A 24,580-nucleotide genomic window follows, 5' to 3' on the forward strand; every position below is an offset into this window, starting at 1 on the left:
CTTATTTCATTTGAAGGTTATAATCCCTTGTTCATAATGACGTCCTTTTTACTTCTATATCTCAATCGCGTTACGGAGATCGTGTGACGTGAGGGTTGTGCCTTTGTAGTGAGGGTTGTCAGTCGTTTGGCATTTTTACCCCCCCATATGAAGTGATGTCACCCGCTAATTCATATTAAGCGCGGGGGGGGGGGGGTGTCCATTTTGAAGACGTCACCTCTTCACGATTATTAATGTGGGGGCTGTTTGATGAGGAGTGACGTCACCTGGACATGAGTATTAATGAGGGGGGCGGGGTCCATGTGGAGGACGTCACCTGTTCATGAGTATTAATGACGTCACGCGTGGGACACAGACGTGCTGTGCTCATTATGCTAGTAAATAACCACCGAAAACCGTTCGCTAGTCGAGCACCCCAAACTTCCTGAGCAGCGTACTGGACAAAGCAGCGTGCTTTGTGTGTCACCTGGTGGTGAACATTTGTATCTGCAACCGATATGCTCATGTGCTTGAGATTTAGTATTTTCACAAAAAAGTTTACTCTTATTCAGGATATATCTTTTTTTGCATGACCCTACAGTCCATGAGCCACGAGATATTGTTTGATGAGCACCAACACCCTCCTCTACCCCATCCACTACCCCATCCCCTACCCCCATCCCCTACCCTCAACCCCTACCTTCATACCCTACCCCCATCCCCTACCCCCATCCCCTACCCCCATCCCCTACCCTCAATCCCTACCCTCATCCCCTACCCCCATCCCCTACCCCCATCCCCTACTCCCATCCCCTACCCTCAATCCCTACCCTCGTCCCCTACCCCCATCCTCTACCCTCATTCCCTACTCCGATCCCCTTCCCCCCCCATCCCTTACATCCCTGGAGCGGCCAACATTGCCGCGTGGGAGAAAATGTTCTCATTGTTGCAGAGATTCGTGACTCGTGTACAACGGCTACCCCGGTTAATACTGGGGGTGTATTAGCCGTAGAAGTACCTGCTGCCTGCTTCAAAGTCGACATTAAAGATCCTTTGACGTTGTTCGCAAGAGCAGGCAAATAATGTGTGCTGGCGTCATTGTACAAATTTTCCAATTACCCCACTTGGAATAACTGAATTGGAATCTACATAGCAGTCATCGTCCTACTACTGTGAACCCTTTCCAGAACCCTCTTAAAAAAGGGTCCTGGGTAAACAAGCATAATATAAAAAAATTAGAAACAGTCATCCCTTGGAGAACGTTTTTAATCCGTTCCACAAAAAGTATTGTTCACTGAAATAACTGTTCATTGAATTCACTTGAAAAATAAGTAAAAATCATTGAGTCTGCAAGAGAGCAGTTTGCACTGCTGAACAGGGAACATGATGTAAACAAAGACTGTCGAGGTTTCAACGCTCATTAATTAGGCGTCGCTGAGGGCATGGTTCAGCCCCACTTATGAGAGCTCGAATTGGCTGAAATTGGCGCCTGCGTGCATAACGTAAACATAGCATTAGCCAAAATGTTAGCGTCAGTCGAAACCATGGGGTCCTATGGGAGGCAAAAAGTTAACCGTAAAAAACGTTAACCGATGTCACTGTTAACCGAGGGACTATTGCGAAACACAACCTCCGGCGGAAACGTGGAGTCATCGCCACCGTTATGGACGACTTGAACGATGCTAAAACGGAGCGACGAAATGGGCTCGCTGGTCGAGTTATGACATCGCGAGACGGTTAGTGGTGGTGGCAGCGTCTCAGGGAGGCCTCCATTCGGCAGCGAATGGCTCATTGCCGATGACGATGGCGACGATTGACGTGTGCTCGCTTCTCTGTTTGCCGCGTAGACCAAGGAGGGGGAGGTGGAGATCGCACGCTGCACAAGGGGCCAGTACTTCGGAGAGCTGTCCCTCGTCACCAACAAGCCCAGAGCGGCTTCAGCCTACGCTGTCGGAGACGTCAAGTGCGCAGGTGTTTGCCGTTCCGCCGCCTTGAGCTCGCGTGCGCCCCCGCGCGGCAGTAGTGAGCGTCGAGTAAGCTCGACACGTAGGTTCTCGCAGCCCAATGTCTGTGTATACATAGAGAAGGACTCCTCTACTTACGAACTTTCGACTTACGAGCTTTAATAGATACGAACAAACCTGTCCGTATCTCCAGTTGCCTGTTCGGACCGAAAGTCGTAAGTTCAACTGCCGCGCAATAGATGGCGGTGGTGACATCTACATCTGCAGAATGTGAATAACCAGTGGCATCTACATCTACAGGAGATTATACAACTTTTAAAACCATTCTCCGTGTTTAGTGTACATGCCGTACAACATATTTGGAATCGACAGGAGCAAAGTTGGATTTATGAACAAATCGACTTATGAAGAGACATCTGGAACCCAACTCATTCGTAAGTAGAGGAGTCCCTGTATGTATGCGACTGTTCATGATTGACTTTTGGTTTAGGCCACGCAGTTAGTTAATTATCCAGTGTGGCCAAACAAATCGAACTGTCATGCGTACAAGTGTTCCAAGCCAGTAGGTTTTATTGTTTCGGCTGACCGGTAAGTGAAAGAATGATTCTTGTGGACGAATTCAGCAATTTTTTTGTTTTTCTTGCGCTTATTGTTTGGACGAAAGTCGTCTCGGGCCAGGTTCCGCTACCGACACAATCGTCGGCAACGCAGAGGTGCACAGCTCATCCTGCACTTTATTCCGAAACATGTCCTTGTTTACGTGCCCGTTGCATGATAAATACAGTCATAGTAATTTAACATTTGGGGTGGAGACATTGCTGAGTGGTTGCACGATTTCCGCTTGTTGTGGTTCAAGTTTCGCGGCCGTCCTGCTCGTGGGTTGGATCCCGACCCTGACGCCTGCTGTATATTTGGAGTTTGCGGTGTTTTCCCGGTTTTTCCGGTTTTTCCCTCCACATATAGCAACATGTGTTTATAGTATTTGGCTGAATAACTTTTCTACGTGTTAAGCCGCTTCGTTGAACTATCACTTGCATCCCGGTCACTTATGAAAAAGAGCTATATATATATAGCTCAGTGGGCCTTACCTGGTACAATAAAAATAGTTTATAGTTTTTAATAGTTTTAGAGACCCTTCCACCAGCAGTGGTGCAATCAAGATATCATGGGGGGCTGCACCTTTGTCTCTTTACCTGAATCTGACCACCTCAATGCCCCCCCCCCCCACCTCATCACCCACTTTGTGATTCCCGCGCAGTCATGGGCGTGCAGCCCTTTGAGCGCCTGCTGGGGCCGTGCATGGACATCATGAAGCGTAACATCACGCACTACGAGGAGCAGCTGGTGGCGCTGTTTGGGACGAGCATGGACATATCGGAGAACTCCAGTCCCGCGCCTGTCTAGACGGGTTGCGGTCAGGCGTCCGTTCAGCTCGCGTCCTGCAATTCGCGACGGAAAAGTTATTTCGCCCGGCGGAGTGTTGTTTGTCACCGGCGAGCGATCAAAGCGCGACGGTGACGACCACGACTGTCCCCCCACCCCCGCCCACAAACACCAAAGCGCGACCGACTGTGACGGGATTCGCGAGCCCTGAACGCAGACGCACACCGAGAATGACTTGGCGGCGTCGTCTGGGACGGCGGTGCAACGCGCAAGGAACAGTTTTCTAATTGGCTGTATACGCATCAAAAAAAAATATTTACAGGGTTTTCTTTGATTGGCCAACCTGATAATATTGGGTGGGGGGTGGTGGGATATTGTGAGCTGCTCACACCAACTTCGAATAACTTGAGAGTGTCTGACTGTTGTCGCTTTGACTGAGAATGACTAAATGTGATCCACAGACTTAAGACGAATTCCACAGGTTAAGGTTAACAGGAAAGTATATAAATAAAATAAAAAATCTGACATTTCCAAATTACCACTGGACTGGACGTGTCTGCCCATTGCAGCAAAACAAAAAATTCCCGACAGGGCAGCGAAAGAAAAACAAATGCCGCCTGTGTCCACTCCACGAGCCGCGATTGTTTCTGTTCGTAGCGCGTGGCTGTTTGCACGTTTTGCTATCAGGGTCTGTTGTCTGTCCGTATACTCGTTCATTGGATAGCCGATATGTCAGTTTTTATAATTAAGTCATCTGTTTTTTTTTCTACCACGCCCTGTCGCTAAAAAGGTCGTCATTACGCTTGAGGTGTAGCGGAACGGAAACGTGTGTCGTCAGCTGGTTATGGAGGCTAGCACGCACCCATATGGAAGATGGTGACATCGATAATGCCGTTGGAATAGTTTTTCCCACACATTTATGGACGTTGCCGTGTGTCGTTGGGCATGGACGTTCCACTTGGATAATAAGCGAGAAATTATAGCGAAAACAAACGTGTTTTATCTCAAATCTTCTGAACGTCTCCCAACCAAATAAATCGATTACCACTCTCCTCCATGAGACATGGAGCACGTTGCATTCACGTAATTCACCCTCGCTTCAAAAGGATGTCGTTTTTGGGGTGTTGAACTGTTTTGCCACCCTACAAACCGGGCGTGACCCTATCCGTACCCTCCGACATCACACAACGATTCGAGACGCCGTGTATGTGATGGTGGCAACACCATGCCCTAGCGGTCGGAGAGAGTAAGCGTGTGTCATTCGAAGCCATTAGGGGGGGGCGAGCGGGGGTGTGAGTATCCATAAGTGGGTCGCCCCTAGTATCTCGAAAAGATTAAAGCGACCCCTGGTTCGCATATTGTAGGGTGGCACTTTCCCACCCGCTCGGCATTTGAATGCGATGGATTTTTTTTTTATTCCGTTGTCAGTGACCTGGCTGAAAACTGTAAATTCATGACACTTGAGAACCGGAATTAATCGCAGGAATCAAACCCAGAATCCCAATGGTGCCAGCTCAGTGCTCTGACATCTGAACCACCCAATCTCCTTGCACACATTCAAATTGTTATTCGTCAGGGTAAGATTTTTGCATAACTGTCTTCGTGTTTTGCTCAATGATTTTCTTCATTGTTACATCACCAACGTCTTTAAAATCTTGTTCTTGGCCAGCACTGTTAGCATTGGGCTTTATCGTTTTTCACTAAATATCTTGCAATTTTTAAAACTGCCTCCACCCTCTGTCATCCTCCCTTGAACACTGGTCCGTAGACCTGACAGTCGTCTAAGTCTGTTTGTGCTGCGTGCTGTGCTCGTGTGTGTGTGCGCGCGGTCTGCGCTCACTAACAGCACTTGCCCCAAAATTATGTTATGGCTATATGGGGGATCTTTGCCTTCGTGGATGAGGATACCCCCCCCCCCCCCCCCCCCCCGCTGGTTGGTGAAGGTGGAGAGCATTGAAATGGAGCACAACAGTAGGTTTAACGACTGCATTGGCCTCTGCTTGCCGAACAGCGTAACCTTTGTAACCCCGGCAGTTCAGCGACAGCTGTGTGGTGGTTGGGCCCTTTGCTGTTGGCAAATGTGGCTGTTGGTAGTTTGTGGGGGTTGATGGATTTAGCCGGTCATGGGAAGAATCTGGCGTGACGGCAGCAACCGTCTTGGTTGCAGTTCGCAAAGGGCACGGGTAGACTTTTAATGGAGCGGTGGTGGTGGGGGCTGACACGAACACAAAACTACTCGCTCAATTAGAAGTGTGAATTGTAACGTTTGTGATCGATTCCAAACCTCGAGCCATTTGTCGATAACGCTGCCCTGAATAGGACACGATACACTGTGTAGTTGGTGGCGTTTAGTGCAACGGCACCGCTACATAAGCGAGACTGGCCCTTGCTAGAAACGTTGCCTTATTACTCTATTATAGGATTAACTTTTTTCCACCTGAATTAGAGAGGAAGAGTTGAGGGTGCATCTGGTGGTCCGTTCGGGGTGTGTGTGTTTGCACACGACTAGATTTGTACAACTTGATTGTCTCAGGTTTGTGGTGCAACTTTTCGCAGCACCTTTATAATCCAGAGAAAACAAAGTTTTGGGTTGGTTACTCACCGCACAAATCTTTGCTGCCTGTAATCCAGCACGATGGAGGCAGCTGTGAGGGTTGATGGATGGGCATCAGAGAGTGGACTGATCGCCATCTGTTGCCATCGGTACGGGGATATAGTATTGCCCCCTCGCGCGTGTTGGTTTTCTCCAGGTGCTCCGGTTTCCTCCCACTTGTATAAATGCTACATTGGCTGAAGACATCTTTTAAAATAAAATAAAAAGTAAAACCCACTGCAGGACCCTCCTGAAAAAGAGTTCATACGACTTAGCATGGCTTCCTGGATCACTAAGTAAAATTATTACGATATATTTTGTTTTGTTGGTGGGGTTCAATGTTGTCGATAAAAATGCGTTGAGTTTGTGTTCTCTGCGAGCCACTGCCAACAGTCTCGCAAAAAAAAACTTGATTGTTTTTCTGCGTTCGTTTCTGCCCCCCCCGCCACCGCTACCGGCCGTTGAACATAGCAGCTCGCAGTGTCCTTTCGCCTGCCAAAGACGCCGTAACCCGATTGCTCGAGGCCCTTCTGGCGTGAGGATTTTTTTCCTTTTAATATACTAAAATGACACCTCGTCAAGCCATACTAAAATCGAAAGTTAATTGACTTCATGAATGCCGGCAACATGACACGCGGGTGAGGGTGGAAGCATTTTTTGCTGCTGCTGCAGCACACAGTTTTAATGAGCACAACGTGGCCAGGTATATATAAAGTTAGTTTTTTGCCCCTCTGCTTGGTTTAAATGGTGGGCATCTCGGCTTCATATTCCATTGCGAACTTTAATGGACAACTGCTGTACTTGAGCTAAATCCTCACACGCGCGCGCCCGCACGGACCACCCCTTTCCAAACGCAATTGAATTTAAACGTTCACCGCGTGATCGGATTAGTCGATGTGCTCATTGTCCCTTGTCGCTTGTCAGCAAAACATGAATAATAAGCGTTTTAAGTCAGGGTATCGACGACTCTGGATAGACGGGCGCAATGTTGTGACTTAACCCTGCGGCATAACCTTGTTTAAAGGAGATGGGGGGGGGGGGTCCCATACAAAAACTCAGGGTGGGGGTGGGGCATGGCACACTCAATGTTTGACATGTTTAACGTGATCGTCGCCTTTTGTGGTCGGGCTGTGCCGCCACGGTTGCTCGGCGCGATGTCCAATGTTTCGCTACACGCGCTGCGAGCTTCTCAATTCTGGGACCTTCTAATTCGGTTCCTCAAGAAGTTCCCAGCAACGTGCGGGCAAGACGTCGGACATCGGGCAAGGACAGGGCTTGGCATGAGCCGAAAGCGCTTTGAAAAGCTCCATTCACAATCACGATTTCCACCACCATCATCACTGTCATCATGGTATCACGATCATCTTGTACCAACAGTTTTTGACTTCAAGAATTTGTTGACAGCGGCGAAGCCTTCAGCAGGAGGACTCGGGCCCCATCCAGCCCCCCTCAACGTTACGGCAGCCGCTGTCACGGTTTGCTAAACAAGCGGGTTTTGTGGGTGTCGCAAGGATAAGTAGGACTTTCGTATTGAAAGGATTGGACTTTGGCCGTGTCGCACCTTCTGCTTCACAACTGAGCCCTGCCCGGGCCGTACCAGGCCAGCCCGGTGCAGATCCGGGCGCGCCGGGGTTATTTTTCTACTGCGGAACGCAATCCGCGCCGCCGAAGCCACGTGCAACGGACAGGTCGAGACACGTGTCAATGTCGCAGCTGGCCTCGCAGCGTGCCGGCTGCCGCGTCATGACGGATGCGTCAATTAGGCCCCCACCGCTGGCCGCCTCGTCCCAAGCCAGATGTCCGATGTTTTGTGAGGTCAGCGTAAGCACGGTTTGGTTCCGGCTCGACACGGTGACGAGCCAGTGTAAAAGCACCCGTACCGCGAAGGGCCATTGTGCTCGATTGGCTAGCTTGGCTCTGATGTGCCAGTGGAAAAAAAGGCTTATTATTGTTGTTTCCTAGGAGGTGAACGCAAAGTGTTTCTCAGTCCGTTGGTGATTTATGTTTTTATTTCTCGTGCAAGCGTCGTGGGTGATGCTTTGTTTTTTTTTTGCTTACTGCAGTGTTTTTATCGGTTTGTGTTTTTAGAAGATGGTACGGACACTGCTACTGCCAACACCTGAAAAATGGCCCAGGGATTTTTTTCTACTGGGGTTCCTACTTCCAACCAGTGTGCATTTTGGTATTTTCTGACACTGAAATAAACAAATAAAAAGACATTGGGGTTTTTTTTCGCCAATTTAAATGTGTTTTTTTCTCTCATTTTCACGGCAAATATATTGTCCTGGTTGTCATTACAGTACTTAGATCATCGGTCTTATTACAGTTGTATGATCTGCAGGGAGGCAACGAAAGAATGGAACACGGGGTGCTTGCATGTTCCACACGGTGGTTTGCATGTTACACACGATGGGTTGCATGTCATATTCAATAGAATCAAATCTCAGAAAATCCATTATGCGGTCACCGTCAGTCGTGATCAATTGAGGACTTCCCCCCAAGCCGATTTTGCCGCTCCATCTCCACGGTGAATGTCCTCTCTGACGCTTTTCCTCTCTTGGTCGCCATTCTATCTCACACTCTACGTTACTGTAAAAATATCAATACCCCCTGGCACCGGTACAGGTATCCCTCGATTTACAAACGTTCGATTTTTAGCACCTTTCGCGTTTGCACAATTGACATTTTGGACACTTTTCCATTCAACGAATTTCACTACGCCATGCGCCACGAGATCATCAAACACAAGCACCCACGAAGTTGCGTTGTCAACCATCCGCGACAGCGTCATGGTGTCCCTGCAATGGCCACAGTGACGCCTCCACATCACCGCCTCTGCAGTCAATCTAACACGCAGCAGATCTTTGGCAAGTTTCCTGTAAAGGTATTTTTTTGTTCATATTAAATTAATTATTATTCAATCGATTTAATGTTTATGTTCTATTATTCATATTTTTGTATTGTGCCAAGTTACGTAGGTGTTATACTTTTAGGTTAGGAGTAGAGTTGGAATGACTGTCCGAAACACATCCCAATTTCTTTAATTACGTTTATTCTAGATTTGAAGCTTTCGTGACTGCAAAGATTCAAACTCTTAGGTTTTTTCGGCAAGTCACGTAGGTAAAAAATAATAATAAATGAAAAAAAATCAATTCAATCACGACGTTTTGGAGGCAACACAAGCTTCCTTTTACACCTGAAGAAGGAAGCTTGTGTTGCCTCCGAAACGTGATTTAATTGATTTATTTTTATTTATTTTTATTTTATTATTATTTTACCTACATGACTTTACCGAAAAAACCTAGAGTATTTAATTACATTTGTCGTGTCGTAGGTCTCTTCTCCCTCGTCGACGCTGGTGTGTGTGTGGGTGGCGTGCAGCGCACACACTCAGTCGGAGACGAGGTAGTGTCAGGTGGCACCGTCCTTCCTTTATTACTTTTCACGCCACCAACTCCGGCCCCTCTCTCACGACCACGCTGCCATACGACCCGACCCAGACACGAACGACCCTGTCCGCGTTGCACCGACGGCGTCGAACGAGATAGGCAACTCCTGTCCTGCCGCGTAATGACAGGGCGAAGGCGGTGATCAAGGCGGCGACGACGACGGTGACGACGGGACGAGTCCACTCCCAGAACCGACAGCCCGGAGCTCTCGCTCTCCGCTGCTTTTATTCCCCTCGGCGAGGCTTGGGTCCGCCGTAGCCGCGCCTCCCTTCTCGAACCCACCAGAGGGTTCCAGGGACCTCCCCACGAGGTCTACGTCCCTACAATCCCGTTACAACCGCGGCGTCCCCCGCGAATCAACAACACATCTCGCGACCCCCCCCCTCCCGTGCCCCCCGATAACCAATCCAACACAACCCAACGTGATTCCCCCGATCTCGCAAATCGGCAAACTTCCCCACAGCGCGGCACCCCCGTCCGCGAATCGGCAACTCACACAGAGCCCCCCATCCGCGAATTGGCGACACCTCACACAGCCTGGTGCCCCCTCGCAATCGCCACACCTTACACAGCACGGCGTCCCCCCGCAATCGACACACCACTTTATTTCCCCTAAACCCAGGCCCTTAGCCCCAACACCCCCTCTCCCTCGGATTCCTTTCCAGTGCAAGGGAGAGTCCCCCCCCATACCGGTCACACCCCCGTCTCAGCATGGTCTTGCACCTCCGAAACCCTGAGGGCCAAGAGACGATGGAGGGCATGGCCCCTCGCCGGTTGGCAGCACCCACTCGGATCTGATCCCCGAGACCTCACACTTGGCGGTCTCGGTAGGCCTCAGAGAGCCGGGTCTGGTGGGGCTTGAGTTGACTTTGCCGGTGGGCCAGAGGACGCGGGTGAGTCCGCTGGTGATCACTTGTCATCCCGACACTCCCCAGCGATGTGACCCGACCGACCACACGTGAAGCACCTGGGCGTGGGTCCCCACGGCAGAGGGAGTTGGCCCCGCCGTGGGTTCTACCGCTCGGATGTTCTTGCCTGTGTCCCCCGGCCCCCCCTTGCCGCCATTATATCTTCCATGTTCCATGCCGCGGCTTCCCACCTTGCCCACTGCTGCTTTTCCTCGAAGACCTGTATCTTCCGGGCCACTGTTGAGGATGAAATTTCTGTACCGACGGCGGAGGGCAAGGCAACTCTCAGCTTTCTTGCCAGCTCCCGCAGCCTTTCCTCCACGCTAAGGTCGAGTGCCCCCTCACCCAAAAGTGGGTATGCCTCCCGTCCCAGCGCCAGCAGCGCTGCCCGGAAGGCGTAGGGCGTCTTGTCCTCCATCCGCTCCCTCTGGAGGAATCTTGTGCGAGCCTCCGGTGCCAGTTCAGGAGCGGCTTCTTGCAGCTCCGACACTCTTCGCACCTCCTCCGCGCGCTCTCGCGCTCGCCTCAAAATGGCAACCACTGGCCATGAGAGGTCCTCCGGAGACAAAATGGCGCCCACCATGTGCGCGGTTCCCCTTGCTCCCACTCCGACGGAAGCTCTCACTGGGTTTTCCCCACTCTCCTCTGCGCCGTCTCCCAGGGTATGCTCCTCGTGCCGGCCCGCGCCCCTCTCCACATGGCGGTCCTCCGCCATGCTGCTTGGTTGGCACATGACCACGGGAAAATCTCAGCTGCTCTCCCCGTCGACATGCAGCTCCCGCTCTCTCTCCCTGTCAATGCGCAGCCGCTCCCGCTGCCTTGCATAGACGCTCTCGCCATCGACGCTCAGCCGCTCTCTCTCAGTCGACGTACAGCCGGTCTCGCCGTTGACGCTCAGCCGCTCCCATCACCTTGCATAGCCGCTCTCGCCATCGATGCTCAGCCGCCCTCCCAGCAGGGCGTTTTGCGTAGCAGTTGTCCCGCTGATCTGCGGCGGCTCTTCTGCTGCCCAGCAGCCCATGGGCTTCGTAACCGGGATCCAGGGTCCCGGGGCTGTCGGAGGGATGACCGTATCGCCGTCCTCGTCCCGACGACACTACAGGTGGGTTTTAATACCCCACTTCTGACACCAAATGTAGTGTCATAGGTCTCTTCTCCCTCATCGAGGCTGGTGTGTGTGCGGGTGGCGTGTGGCGAACACACTGAGACGAGGTAGTCGCAGGGGGCACCGTCCTTTATTACTTTTCATGCCACCAACTCCGGCCCCCTCTCTCTCATGACCACGCTGCCGTACGACCTGGCCCAGACACGACCCTGTCCGCATTGCACCGACGAAGTCGTCCAAGACAGCCAACTCCTGTCCGGCCGCGCAATGATCGGGTGAAGGTGGCAGCGACGACGACAGCAACGACGAGATGAGTCCACTCCCAGAACCGGCAGCCCGGAGCTCTCGCTCTCCGCTGCTTTTTTTCCCCTCGGCGCGGCTTGGCTCCGCCCTCGCCGCGCCTCCCTTCTTGAACCCACCAGAGGGTTCCAGGGGCCTCCCCACGAGGTCTACCGTGACCCTTGCCCCAGTTCCTCCGCCCTGATGGCACACCCATGTCTCTGCTCAACGGCGTGTGCGCTAAGTGTCTAACTGCAGTTGCAGCTGCTGTACAGGAGTTTGCGCTGTGTCACTACACATTAATTGGTAAAGCCATTTCCAATTTACGCATGTTGTTGAAGAACGCATCCCTTGCGTAAATCGAGGAATACCTGTACTGTATATACTCAATAAAATAACTAAGTCGCGTTTTTGCCCATCCACTGCTGGGTAAAGGTATCTCATCTTGCTTGACCCCGTGACCCGCAGCCACGTGAGGTCTCCCGCTTTGAAACGGCCTGCAAACAATCATACTGTCAAATTATATTTTATTTTAGCAGGTAAGGCCCACTTAGCTATATAGCTCATTTTCAGAAGTGACCTGGCAACATGATAGCTCAACAAAGTGGGTTATCACGTGGACATTTATTGCAGCCAAATACTCGAAATGTATGTTGATTCTAAATGTGGAAGGAAAAACCGGAGGACTCGCGACCACGGGGAGACAGAATACGCAAACTCCAAATATACAGGAGTCAGGGTCGGGATGGGACTCACAAACTCTTTCTCGGGCGAGGTAGTTAACATTTCGCCACCGTGGTGGCGCGTTTATATATCACTGCAAGCATCTTAGTTGCTGAATATTTAGGTTCTGAAGTAGCTCCTGGCACGTGGAGCCAAACGTCGGACATCGTGCCGAACACTCAGTACAACCCGAACATAAATCGGAGAGCTGTGAAGCAGCAGCACAACTGCGCAAACCTCGGCAGTCGTATAAGGTGGAGGAAATATACAATCTCAATGTCCAATCTCATTATACAATATATAATCTCATACAATATACCATTACAATATTCAATCTCATTGGCTCGGTGACCTTACCCAGCATTCACACAAAAGAAAGGGCACGCGTGGAATCTGTTAGTGTAATTTATTCTCGTAATACGGAGAAAAAAAAGGTTAATTAAAAAGTATAGTACATTGGAATACAGCACGTTAAAAATACTGCACATGTAACACGGCAAGTGGCAAGCATTACTGCACGCTACGTCAACTAATAATGCACTTAATTATTTGTGATTCTACTGCAGCTTGTTAAAACGATGGTTAAAACAAAAAACGTTACGTGAGACTACAACTCCCTACTCTCTGCAGGAATTAATTTGCTTTGATTTGTAGCAACGTCATCATTTCATGTATTTCTTGATTCTCTTCATTTGTTTACATCCAGAGAAGCCTCACTTGAGTCACGAGGGTCTTGCCACATTGTGACGTTTGACCAATCCCGTTAAGTAACGAGAGTTTGGCTTCACGTGCGAGGAACCCCGGAGAGGAAACCCACCGTGCAAAAAGACCGGGAGGCACTCGAAGCTATGCACAGATGGCTTCACAAACGCTTGCTTTACCACTATCTCCCCGCCACCTCGTCGCAGCCGAGTGGATGTTGGGAGCTCTGTGTTCTGACGGGAGCCGTGTTTTTTTTATTAATACATTTCTTCCCATAATTGGCCCACAGTGGCCAGTCACGCACCATCACAGGGAACGGATCCAGAATAGATCGGCGTGTATATTTTAAAATCACATTTGCTGAGAACAGGCCCAAAAAAACTCCAGCAAAAAACGGCACTTTGAGTTATTAAAAGGGAAGAGTTAATACTTTTCTAGAACGGTTAAAGGTGATACGAACTTGCGATTGGAGATGATGGGAAGGTATTCCAGAGCGGAGCAGTGCGAGGGAAGTGTTGTGACCTGCAGTCTGGTCAGTGGGTGGGTGTGAAGGTGTTATTTTGACCTGCAGTCTGATGGTTGGACCAGTGTGGATGATACGAAGCAGTCAGTCTTATAGAACCGAGTCCTCAACGCAGGTGGAGGAATAAATGAGTGAAGTTCATGGGAACGGTCACCATGGTAGCGATGAACGAGGTATAAGGCGATTAATCCTTAAGGGTGAACTAGTAGCTAATTGGAATGTTTTGTTTACGTGACAAACCTATTTGGCTGGTGGTGGGTTTAATGACACATTTTTATTTACGCGATCTAACCCAAAAAAACCCCTCTGTTAATTTGGTGACTGACCGGCGGTGAGCGAGTGAATGACACCACAGACCTCCTTCTGGTGTCGCTCGGTCACCACGAGATGGGCAGGCAGACGACGACGACAACAACACAGCGGCCAGGCAATTGAAATGGATTCCTATGCTCATGATACTTGCATATGCGAGGGTAAGAATCGATTACGAATTACGTGTAAACAGGTCGGTCTTGTCTGTGTTAGCAACCCAGAAGAGATATTTTCACACCTGGCACGCCACATTCTCCATACTTGCTCTCACTTTGGTTGTGGTAACTGCTCCTCAGTCATGTAACTAGCTTGTCACGTGCCGCACGTGTACCGCAGGCTATCAGCGACGTGGACAATATTTAAGAAATTAGTCGACATGCTAAAGTTACGTATTTAGGCGAATGGATTGAACAAGAATACAAAACGAACGAGACGAACAAACAATATATAGTAATGATCAAAAAACTAGGCGGCAAAAGCGATAAAAAAAATCGGGTTCTTGAAACAAACCTCTGGCACTGCAGCTCCCAAAGATAAACGCGCTATTGGCTCACGGCGTTGGCGTGTGGTTGGAACCGCCGGGCCGACCTTGGCTCACGACGTTCCGCGTTTGCCCGATCTACTCGAGTGCGCCACTCAAAGTTTGTTCCCGTCAAGGTCACGGCCTCCTGGTTTCATCCATTCGCCCATTAAAACTGAAGCCATCGTGAGTTTGGAGAGAACATCTCAGGCATTCACTGGGCACGTACCAAAAATGAAATGAATTGATAAAATGTTTTTTTATATTTTAAGTGCCAATATCGCACCCCCCCCCCCTCAATAAAGTAGGCATCAGTGCACATTACAACAGAAGTGGGACAGTGGAGGAGTATAGAACAAGAAGAATGAGACGTGCATCACAGTCGATGCACAGAGTATAGAGCAGTGGTTTTGAACCTTGGTTGGCTACTGCGCTACCCCCCTCGTTGGATTTTGTTTCAACCGAGTACCTCCATTGCCTGACCCACTGTGGTTCGGAGAAATAAATGTATGAATAATAAACATCAATATTTTGACCAAATGTCCATTTTGTGAGGTATCCCTAACAACCTGGTAACAGACGCTCTGCACGCATGACGTAATTTGATCGTGCTCGCTGGTCACTCTCGTAAAGCAACATTACGATCAATGAGTTTACAAAGGTCTTTTATATCGTTCTAGGTTACCATACGGTTACATTTTATCGCAGTTATTTATATTGACAGATTCATACAACGTGATTATTCACCAGTGACCCTCACGTATGGTATAATTTTGCACGTTTATAAATCACATCACGTAACCCTCTGGGAAATTGCCACGTGTACCCCCCGAGGCTGAGAACCGCTGGGGTCGAGGCACAGCCGCAGGCAGAGAAGACGAGGGGGGGATCCTGAGCAGCCGCTGAATGTGAACAGCGCAGAGTGAGATTCTCAGCTGTTGACTTTCACATCAGAAGCAACACACTCGAGAGCAAAGACCAATCCGAGGGAACGCAAACGCCACTTCGACCATACACGCATGCTGAGTGTGTGCCATATTCGTTCTACAGCCTGTCGCTACAACGTAAGAGCCGGGTGTCGTTTGGGCAATATTTTAAGCATCATGACTCATATGGGTTTTTTTTCAACTCACGTACAATTAGACAGCAAAAGCACGGTTAAATCACAATTACATTGTGATTAAAAATCCATTACATATATTTACGGGTGTGTGTGTGTGTGTACATCGGTCTGTCAAAAATAGTACCGATTTAAAATCATTAATATCTTGTTTAAAAAATATTTTTGTCTTACTTTATGGGATAATGCGACATATGATCAGCACCATTTTCGTTGAAACAATCCATATTTGAGTGTAAGCTGCTTTAAAAAAAAACGAAATAGCGCTACGTTGTAGGCATTTTGTAAAAGTGTGCTTGTCAAAGGTAAAACTGAAACGTAAGTATAACCAGAATTCTCCGGATTATAAGACGCTCCGGAAAGTAAGACGCACCCCCGAATGCATGCCCGGTGCCAGTAAAAAGGCGTACGACTCTGGTCACACAGAGATCCCCCGTGTAGCCTTCAACAGATTGCTGGGGCATGTGCTGTTCTCGAGTAGCAGCAGCACCTATGAAGGGCGGCACTGTGGCACACGAGGAAGTGGTGTGGCGAATACACCACGCCCGGCCGGCTTTATCTCCCCAGTGCTGATGTTTACACACCGCACCAGGTACTCGTTTAAGGCTGAGTCATCCTAGGGGATGCCCAGGATTGGTTTAAATATTCACCACTGTTATTGGTAGTGAGTTGGGAATCGAACTCGGGTCACCAGGTTCGTAGAGCAGCACATGGGGAGTGCACTGGTCACACAAGACCAAATCCCCCTGATATCCCTAATAGACCTTTTGGGGCAAGTGCTGGTAGCGAATAGCACCTATTGGGTGGCTAGCACCATATCCGGCCACCTTTGTCTACCAAGTGCTGATGCTTACACGCAGCACCAGGTACTTATTTAAGGCCGAGTCGACCTCGGGGAGGTCCAGGACCAGTTAAAATAGTCACCACTGTTAATGGGTGTGAGCGGCAATCGAAATCGGGACGCTGGGTCCATAGCGCAGTGCGGTGACCACTGCGCCACCGCTCACGGGGAGTGGTGCCACTGTGGTTAGCATGTGGAGAGTGCACTTGCCATGCACGCTCGTACACACACACTCGCACACTCGCACACACACACCTGCCGGATTACAAGACGCAACAAAAGGTGCATCTTATAATCCCAAAAAAACGGTAATAGGCGTTTTCTATTCAAGTTAAGACTACGATCGTTACACCAGTAGACGATTACACGCATTGTGAACGCCACTATTAAAGGAAAACGCTACGCACGAATGCCATTATCGTAAACGACATAATGTTTACCTACAATACGAGTCTAGTAAAAAACAACTCATTTGACAGTACAGTTCTAAAATACATAACAAGAGCTCTTCTGCTTGCTATTGAAGTGATATGCAGATTCAAAACGTTTAAAAACTGTAGGAAACTACTGCCTACAATAAAGTGTAAGTTTACGGGTCTCTATGGTGGTCTATGTGTCTCCATGTAATTATATGTAGGTGTTTGAGTCTCTGTAAGTCTGTGGATCTCTTTATAAGTCTATGTAAGTATTTGGGTCTCTATGGAAGTCTATGGATCTCTGTATAACTCTATGAAAGTGTTTGGGTCTCTATGCAAGTCTATGGATCTCTGTATAAGTCTACTTAAGTGTTTCGGTCTCTATGTAAGTCTATGGATCTCTGTATAACTCTATGAAAGTGTTTGAGTCTCTATGTAAGTCTATGGATCTCTATGCAAGGATAGTAGTAGTGGATGTAACTGGAGAAGGGCCATGTAATACAAGCACGTGGAGAAAGCAAATCCGAGCAGCTGACCCCAACAGTAATGTGCCATGAAAAGGGCCATAGCCTGAAACGTCACCTGTTATATATTTTTTAAGGCAATGTTGTTGACCAACCAGCAGTAAGTGGGACGTTTTGGCTGAGAAGGAGGACCGTGGTGATGGTTTCAGAGTGATCTTCTGCTTCAGTGAGCAACGAGGCATTGGTGCTCATCTCATCGTGTTTACAGCTCTGCGAAGCGAGCGGTGGAAATTCCACATTCCTATGGAGGGGGTCAGTCCCTCCACAGGACAACCGCTGTTAACTTCCCCAGAGTGGTACTCACTTTTACCTTCGGGCTGCGAGCCGCTCGGACTGCCACTGAGCCACCCACCCTGTGGCTGTGATTATAATCGGGGCTTTCCGATGATTTGAGTCGCTCGATTCCGCAAACAATTATCGAGCAATCGATGAACAGCCATCGCACTCGTGTGACAGATGGAGACGGCTTGGGGAGGCCTTCAACCAGCAGTGGACTGATCATAGATGATGATGGTGACGATGACTAACGACCCACGTGGCCTCTGAACTGCACAAAAACCTCGTGCCGCCGTTTTTGTCAATCCACTGCTGGATGAGGGCCTCCCCCACGCCATGAACGGTCGTGGGCTGTTTTTTTACCGTACCTCACCACTCCGGTCAAGCACAGCTTGGCAAAGGTGGGTTGCACGTAACCGTGAGAAGCTTAGTTACATGCGCAGAGACCTTTTTTTCCCCTCCGATCCACTGGTGGATGAGGGCAGATGTACATTAAAAAAACTCCGCCAAAACGACGAAGGTGGAGCGACAGAGGGCGGCCCCACAGACATGGCTCACAGGAGGACGATGACGTCATCGTCCTCCTCACCCTCCTCCTTCTTGGCGCCGTCCTTGGGGGGCGCCGGCTGGTATAGGGGCTGCACGTCAGCGATGGGGCGAGCATTCTGGTCCATCCAGGCGAGGAGCTGCGGCGCGCAGTGCTGCGCTATCGATAGCAGCGCCATCGTGTCGGTCTCTGCGTTGTGCAAGCCCACCGGCGGCTCATGGCCAAAGAACTGCACGTAGATGTCTCCCAGACGGAATTTGTTCTTTTTGCCGAACGCCACCTGCGGTGACGGTGGTGGTGGTGGGGAGCAGCGAGAGAGGGAGGGAGAGACAACACGGGGTAGATATGTTTAAACGGCCGGCACGTTGTAATGCAAGGGACTCACGTGCGTTCCCGTGTATGTGCGCCTTCACGTGTGGTGGCAGCGGTGGGAAGTTCTGACGTATGGGAACTCGCGTGACCCCGTGAAGTGAGAGTGGCCCGGAATGTTCGGGGCCCTAGCCTGATGAGATGAATATCGGGGTCCGACTGAAGTTGCCCAATGGGTACGGAAATGTGATAGCAGGAATCTCGGAGCCGGAAATGCGGAGCTGGAAATCCGGAACTGGAAAGTCGGGAGCCGGTAACGCGAAGCTGGAGACGCGAAAATGGCGCCAGAACCGCGACCGCACCGGCTCAGACCTGCGACCACGCCGGCTCACCTTCCTGTGCGAGTTGGTGTCCTCGTAGCCGTAGTCGTTCGCGTAGCCCCGGCCACGACCCCGGCCGCGACCCCGGGCCAGGAGCTTGCGCTTGCGGCTGTGCTCGCCGGGGGGCGGCTGCGCCAACTCGGGGGTCGGCCACGGGGAGTTGTGAGCCATGATCTGGCGCATGGCGGGCAGCGTGTCGGCGCACAGCGTGCCGGGCGGCAGCATCTCCCCCACGCTCGACAGCTCATCCTAGCACACAATGGCGTGGAGTAATGGTTACGGCGTTAGTGACGGCGTTTGTGTCGGTTGTGATGACCGTGGTAACTTTGGTGATAGTGTTGATGGTGGTGATGGTGACAGTGCTGGTGACGGTGTCCTTGTTGGCCATGGTGACGGTGCTGGTGATGGTGCTGGTGTCGGTGTTGGTGACCGTTATGGTGACGGTGTCGATGTTAGTGACAATGACGGTGTCAATATTGGCGATGGTGACGGTGTTGGTAATGGTGTCGATGTTGGCGATGTTGACGGTGTCGGTGTTGGTGCTGGTGTCGATGTTGGTGATGGTGACAGTGCTGGTGACGGAATTAGTCACGGCCGGTGGCAGCCGCACCTTGAGCAGCGGGAAGTCAAACTGGATGCCGTTGTGCGCCACAAGGCACACGGGCGGCGCCTGCCGGGCCAGGAAGTCGAGGACGAGCCGTGCCGCGCGAGCGTCGAACGGGCGCCGCCGGTTCTGCGCCAGGATGTCGTTGGTCAGCCCGGTGAGTCTCCCGGCTTCCGCGTCAACCACCTTGTTGGGCTCCATGCAAAACTGCCGGGGCAAAAACGCAATTTTCCAAACGCCTGCCGGAATCGCGTCACGCATCCGGAAAACCACGTGAGAGTCACGAGAGGCACGGCCGCGGAACCCCCCCCCCCCCACGCGGTGGCGTTTGTGGTTCCTGAAGAAGCTCCTAGCATGTGCTGGAGCGAAACTTCGGATGTCGAATAACGTGTAGCGGTACGAGCACCGTACGCACGTACAATCATGTAAGTGATCTGGGCAAAAATGTTTCCGACGCAAGGCCCGATGCTGCCAGACACGCGGCCAAACGAGTTCGGTCGGGAGCCACGGGTGTTGGTGCCGATGACTACGGTGGTGACGGCACTCGTGATGACACCGACACCGTGTCGCCAGGCTGTTGTGATTTCAGCTCGCTTGAGGGGGGGGCGCGCGGGTGAAGGTGGAAGTTGCCTCACTGTGAGCTTGTCGTGGACGCGAGGAGGCAGCGGCACGCCCTCGTCGGTCCTCGTCGCGACGCTCAGGCCGCGGCGGTCCACGGCGATGAAGCAGAGCTCGGTGGCGCGGGGCCGGCTCTCGGGCAGCCCCGTCGTCTCAGCATCCACGAACACCAGGGTCTGAGCCGGCTCCGGCGGCGGCAGCTCCGCCGGGGCCGGCCTGGGAGGGCCGCCGCTGCTTCCTCCCTCCTCCTCCCCCCTCGCCACTTCCGCCGCCGCCGCTGGTGGGGGTTGTTGTTGGGGCTCCAGCTTGGCGCCGAGCGGCGGCCCCGCAGAGAAGGAGGCGTTCATGTCGGCCATTGCTCTCGCGGTCCCCCACCGCCGCTAGGTTGACGCGGCGCGGCGCTGGAGTACCAATCGCTCGACTGTTCCGTGCGATCCACTTGCTACTAATTACTCAGTATTATTTGAGCAATGTCCCTATTCGGTCTTCACTCCTGTAGCGCTAGTAGCTGTGGACGAGCAACCGCGTTGGACTCTGCTTACTGGGTGCAAATCACTCGTCACTCGCGACTCGATCGTTCTTGTTCGACGCTAATCACTGAACACAGAATCGCTGAGTACTGTGATTCTCCTTGTGCAATACTCTTTACTGGGTACGAATCATTCGACAGCAGCGTTAAACTAATGCCCCGATTTCTCAATTGGCGATCACTGATAGCTCGGGTAACTATCGCAAGGGTCGTGTTGTTGGACACGTTTGGGGTTAGGCGAGGACACGGAGACGCACTCCAAATTAATTAAATAAAGGAGGTGGGGAAACGTGGCCGAGAAGGGGATTAGCAGAGGACTGGATGCGATATATTTGGCAGGAAAGAAGGAATTAATAAGATCTGTGGGGGGCAGAGGGTATATAAAGGGGGTGTGATGATGGGTGTACCGCGTGGCTCTTTGGCTCCCTACGGGTGCTTGTGATAGACCCCCTCTCACTCTGAACTAATCTTCCTATTCAATGGTACTTTTCCCTTGGCACCAATCGGTTCCTCTTGCCTCTGAGCTGTCAATGATTGCAGGTGGCAGCAGCGATGAGAGCAGGAGAGGGTTTGGGGGTGACCTGCCAGACGCTCGGCGTCTTCAGGGTCACAGACAACAACGGAAACAGCAAAAGGTGAACAACAACAACAAGCGAAAACTGTGAACACGACAAAGCCGGTGTGATGATAACGTTCAATGGTTGCTGATTTGTCTTGCCCAAAAACTGGAATTGTACGCGACTAAAAGTTACAACCAACTACCACAACAACAAAAACCCTCGTGGCCACAACAATAAATACAATTTAAGTTATACATTTTGATTTAAAACTTTTTATTATTATTATTATTTTTAGATCTACGTGACTTTACCGAAAGAACCACCTGCGCACGACCTTCTATAGAAGTGTTGTAATTACAGCAGCGTTGGGTTTGAAAACGAGCAAAACTGGGCAGATTTCGTCCACAAGCAGTGCCTCATCAGCAGCATTGGGCTCACTGGAAACCAAAGCTGGTGAACTGCCCAGATGGTTTAAGGGCAAGGAGCCCTCTGTTAGACGCGGGTTCGAGTTTGACGCGAAACTAATACACGGCGCAAAAATAAGCACGGCGGAGAACAAATCACTGACCCCAATGGATGCATTTAAGCAAACGTGGCCCAGAAGCAACCGGTAATTTGACACCAAAAAAAAGACAAAGAGCTTTACATCATAGATTCAAAATAATGGCGTTAAATACCAACAACACCTGGCAGAGCAGTGGTTAGCGCACTGTGTCATGAACCCTACGACCTGAATCGATTTCGGGGCCACGGCTAACATTAGTGGCGAGCGATACATTATTTTTGGTTACCAGGTAAGCCCCCACTAAGCTACACAGCTCTTTTTCAGAAGCGACCTGATCACAAATGATCGCTCAGGGGAGAGAGAGACATGCAAACTACAAATATACAGCAGGAATATATTTGGGCACGACCTACCAATAAAACATTGACTTGCGCTCCTATTTACGCATGCAGTCCTGCCGGGCGGACAGAAGCAGAAGGGAGGCTGTGTAAGTAAAACAAAAACCGGTGCCCAACTGGTGCCCAACCGGTCACTTCGAACGCACGCACGCAATGCGTAACCCGCCGGGACGCTGCGTGCATGGGTGACCGTCGTGAAGAACAACAAAGCTGCTGCTGCAGCTGCAGGCTTCCTGCCGCTGGCAGCAGAACGGCAGCGCGCAGCCACGAGTGTTGTACCGTACCGAGCTCCTGCGTCCTATGCTCCCCCGATGTTACCAGCCTGGCACAGACGAATCAGCCGTGGTGAAGTATGCTCGGGTAACCCACGGCGTTGGAAGCCACCATCCAGCAGTGGATTGACATGTCGACATACATAGACGCGACACATACAGCTCGCCAGCAGGCAGCACGCCGTTCTACGTGCAATGCGTCTACGCATACGCAACAACAATAATTATAATCATTGATACCAGCCATTCTCTATCCTCCGCGGAGCAAAGCGCTACCCGCTCCCGCCACCGCGCTCACACGACATGCGTGCGTCTCACGCATGTCGTGTGAGCGTTCATGGGGAGCGGTGGCGCAGCGGTCAGCGCGCTGCGCGATGAAGCCGGCGACCCGAGTTCCGCATCCCGTTCACGGCCAATCTACAGCAGTGACGATGATCTCAACCAGTTCCTGGGACAACCCCGCCCCAAGGTCGACTCAGCCACAAACGAGCACCTGCTGTGTAAACATCGCACGCCGGGGAGAAAAAGGCGGCTGGCGCGGTGGGATGCTGGACACACCGACACCACCACCACCAACAACAACCACCGTGGTGTTTGCGTTCCGGCCTTCGTAGATCGCCCCTCGCTCACAGACGCGCTCTGTGAAGGCTGCACGGGGGCTGCGAGCGGGCGAGGAACCTTCGGCTCTTCGTGGTTTATGCAAAGACAAAGATCGCCAGCGCGTGACGTCACGTGCAATTGAACTTCACTCGCCGCGTGCGCACGCAGCAGCGAGACGAACACAAAGACAAAGATCCCCCGTGTGGCCTGTAACAGCCTGGTGGGGCAAGTGCTGTTGGCGAGCGCCTACGAAGGCCAACACGGCGCACGAGGGGGCAGGTAACCAGCACCACGCCCGGCCGCCTTTGTCTCCCCCAGTGGCGATGTTTATCACACCGCATCAGCTACCTCGTTCGAGGCCGAGTCGACCTAGGGGAGGCCCAGGACCGGTGCAGATCATTGTCACTGGGTGTTGGTGGCCGTGAGCGGGAATCGAACTCGGGTGGCCGGGTTCGTAGCGCAAGCCGCTGCACTAACACACACACACGCACTCACCACGTCTCGCTCTCCACGACGACGATGATGATGGATACCGATCTCTGGCTCTCTCCGCCCCCGCTAATTGCACCGAGGCGCGTGGTGCTGATCCGGACAGCGATGCCGCCCTCCGTTGTTTGTTTGCTTGTTGTTGATGATGGCTCGGTGGCTGATGATGCGCGTCGGAGGATGGCCGATACTTGCAGTCAGCCTACAGGCATTCTAATCGGCATCCGCACCATCAGTAATCTTTAAACGCAGGGCCCCCTTACGTCAATGCATGGTTGGTGCCTCTCACTGCACTGTATGGGCAGCAAGCCCCGCCTGTACGTTACGCGGCCGTGACGTGGTTGGTTGTGGTGGTGGGTTGCTTGTGGTTGACAGGAAAGGGATTTGCCCCCCCCCACTCCTCCCCTCTCAGCCCGCCCGCCCCCCGGAAAAAAAATCTCGAATTCTTTCGCAATGAGTCGATGGTCTCGGCGGCGCTAGCGGAGGCCTGCCGAAGGCACCGTAGGGTCATCACCAACAACAACGTCATCAACACCGTCATCAACGCCATCATCATCAGCACAATCATCAACGTCCTCATCAACACCATCATCAACAAATATCAACACCATCATCAACATCCTCATCAACACCATCATCAGAAACGTCAGCCAGCCATGGTCAATCCACTGCTGGATGAAGGCCACCAACCCGCTCCCCCCACCACCACCACATATCTCGAGTCCGCGATGTAGCAGCAGCAATCCGCCCGCGCAATAACCGGCGGCACTCACGACATTTGACCGCTCCTTCTCCTCTCCTGTTCCTCGTCGGCCGCTCCGTCGCTGTCCTTGACGCGTCCTGCCCCAAGCTATAATTCTCAGAGCGAAACCTGATGCACGTATTTCCACTTTCTGTCTCCTCCCAACGTCATTTATCGGCACGCGTCTCCTCCCGCAATGCTTCTTCTGCACACTTTTCAGGTTTCGTGACAAATGGGTTTGTGGTTAATGAATGACGTCATTGTTGTTTTAATTTTGTTTTAACCAGGTGAGAACGCACGACAGCAGGGTTTTGAGCCGTATTTGCAGGAGTGACCCGGGTCACGGAAATATCGAAAGCAAAGCAAACATCGGAACAAAGAACTACAACAAATAGATCACATGACGAATTGAA

The 24,580-nt window shown here is 51.4% G+C and overlaps 2 protein-coding genes across 4 annotated transcripts in view; one reads left to right on the forward strand and one right to left on the reverse strand.

The window, feature by feature from the left end:
• LOC144947371 (cAMP-dependent protein kinase type II-alpha regulatory subunit-like) overlaps window positions 1–8,134 on the forward strand; it is a 100,398-nt gene extending 92,264 nt beyond the window's left edge. Inside the window, exons 10-11 of the mRNA XM_078876652.1 lie at window positions 1,827–1,950; window positions 3,202–8,134. Coding sequence (XP_078732778.1) covers window positions 1,827–1,950; window positions 3,202–3,347 — 270 coding nt within the window. The 3' untranslated portion in view covers window positions 3,348–8,134. The remainder of the gene's footprint in view (window positions 1–1,826; window positions 1,951–3,201) is intronic.
• Window positions 8,135–12,756: 4,622 nt separating this feature from the next.
• LOC144947373 (three prime repair exonuclease 2-like) lies at window positions 12,757–23,795 on the reverse strand. 3 transcript variants are annotated; one of them, XM_078876654.1, is made up of 6 exons: window positions 23,435–23,795; window positions 22,833–23,025; window positions 20,093–21,203; window positions 19,464–19,664; window positions 18,866–19,102; window positions 12,757–18,444 (listed from the first exon to the last, which is right to left on the reverse strand). In XM_078876654.1, exons 3-6 carry the CDS (start codon window positions 20,429–20,431, stop codon window positions 18,172–18,174), a joined length of 1,050 nt encoding a protein of 349 aa, XP_078732780.1. In that variant the 5' UTR covers window positions 20,432–21,203; window positions 22,833–23,025; window positions 23,435–23,795; the 3' UTR covers window positions 12,757–18,171. The 3 variants fall into 3 exon arrangements, with proteins under 3 accessions (XP_078732780.1, XP_078732779.1, XP_078732781.1); XM_078876653.1 differs by lacking the exon at window positions 22,833–23,025; XM_078876655.1 differs by lacking the exons at window positions 22,833–23,025; window positions 23,435–23,795 and adding an exon at window positions 22,083–22,108.
• Between the last annotated feature and the right edge of the window lie 785 nt (window positions 23,796–24,580).

The sequence above is a fragment of the Lampetra fluviatilis genome, chromosome 44, assembly GCF_964198595.1.
Source record: "Lampetra fluviatilis chromosome 44, kcLamFluv1.1, whole genome shotgun sequence".
In the NCBI taxonomy this organism is placed as follows: domain Eukaryota; kingdom Metazoa; phylum Chordata; class Hyperoartia; order Petromyzontiformes; family Petromyzontidae; genus Lampetra; species Lampetra fluviatilis.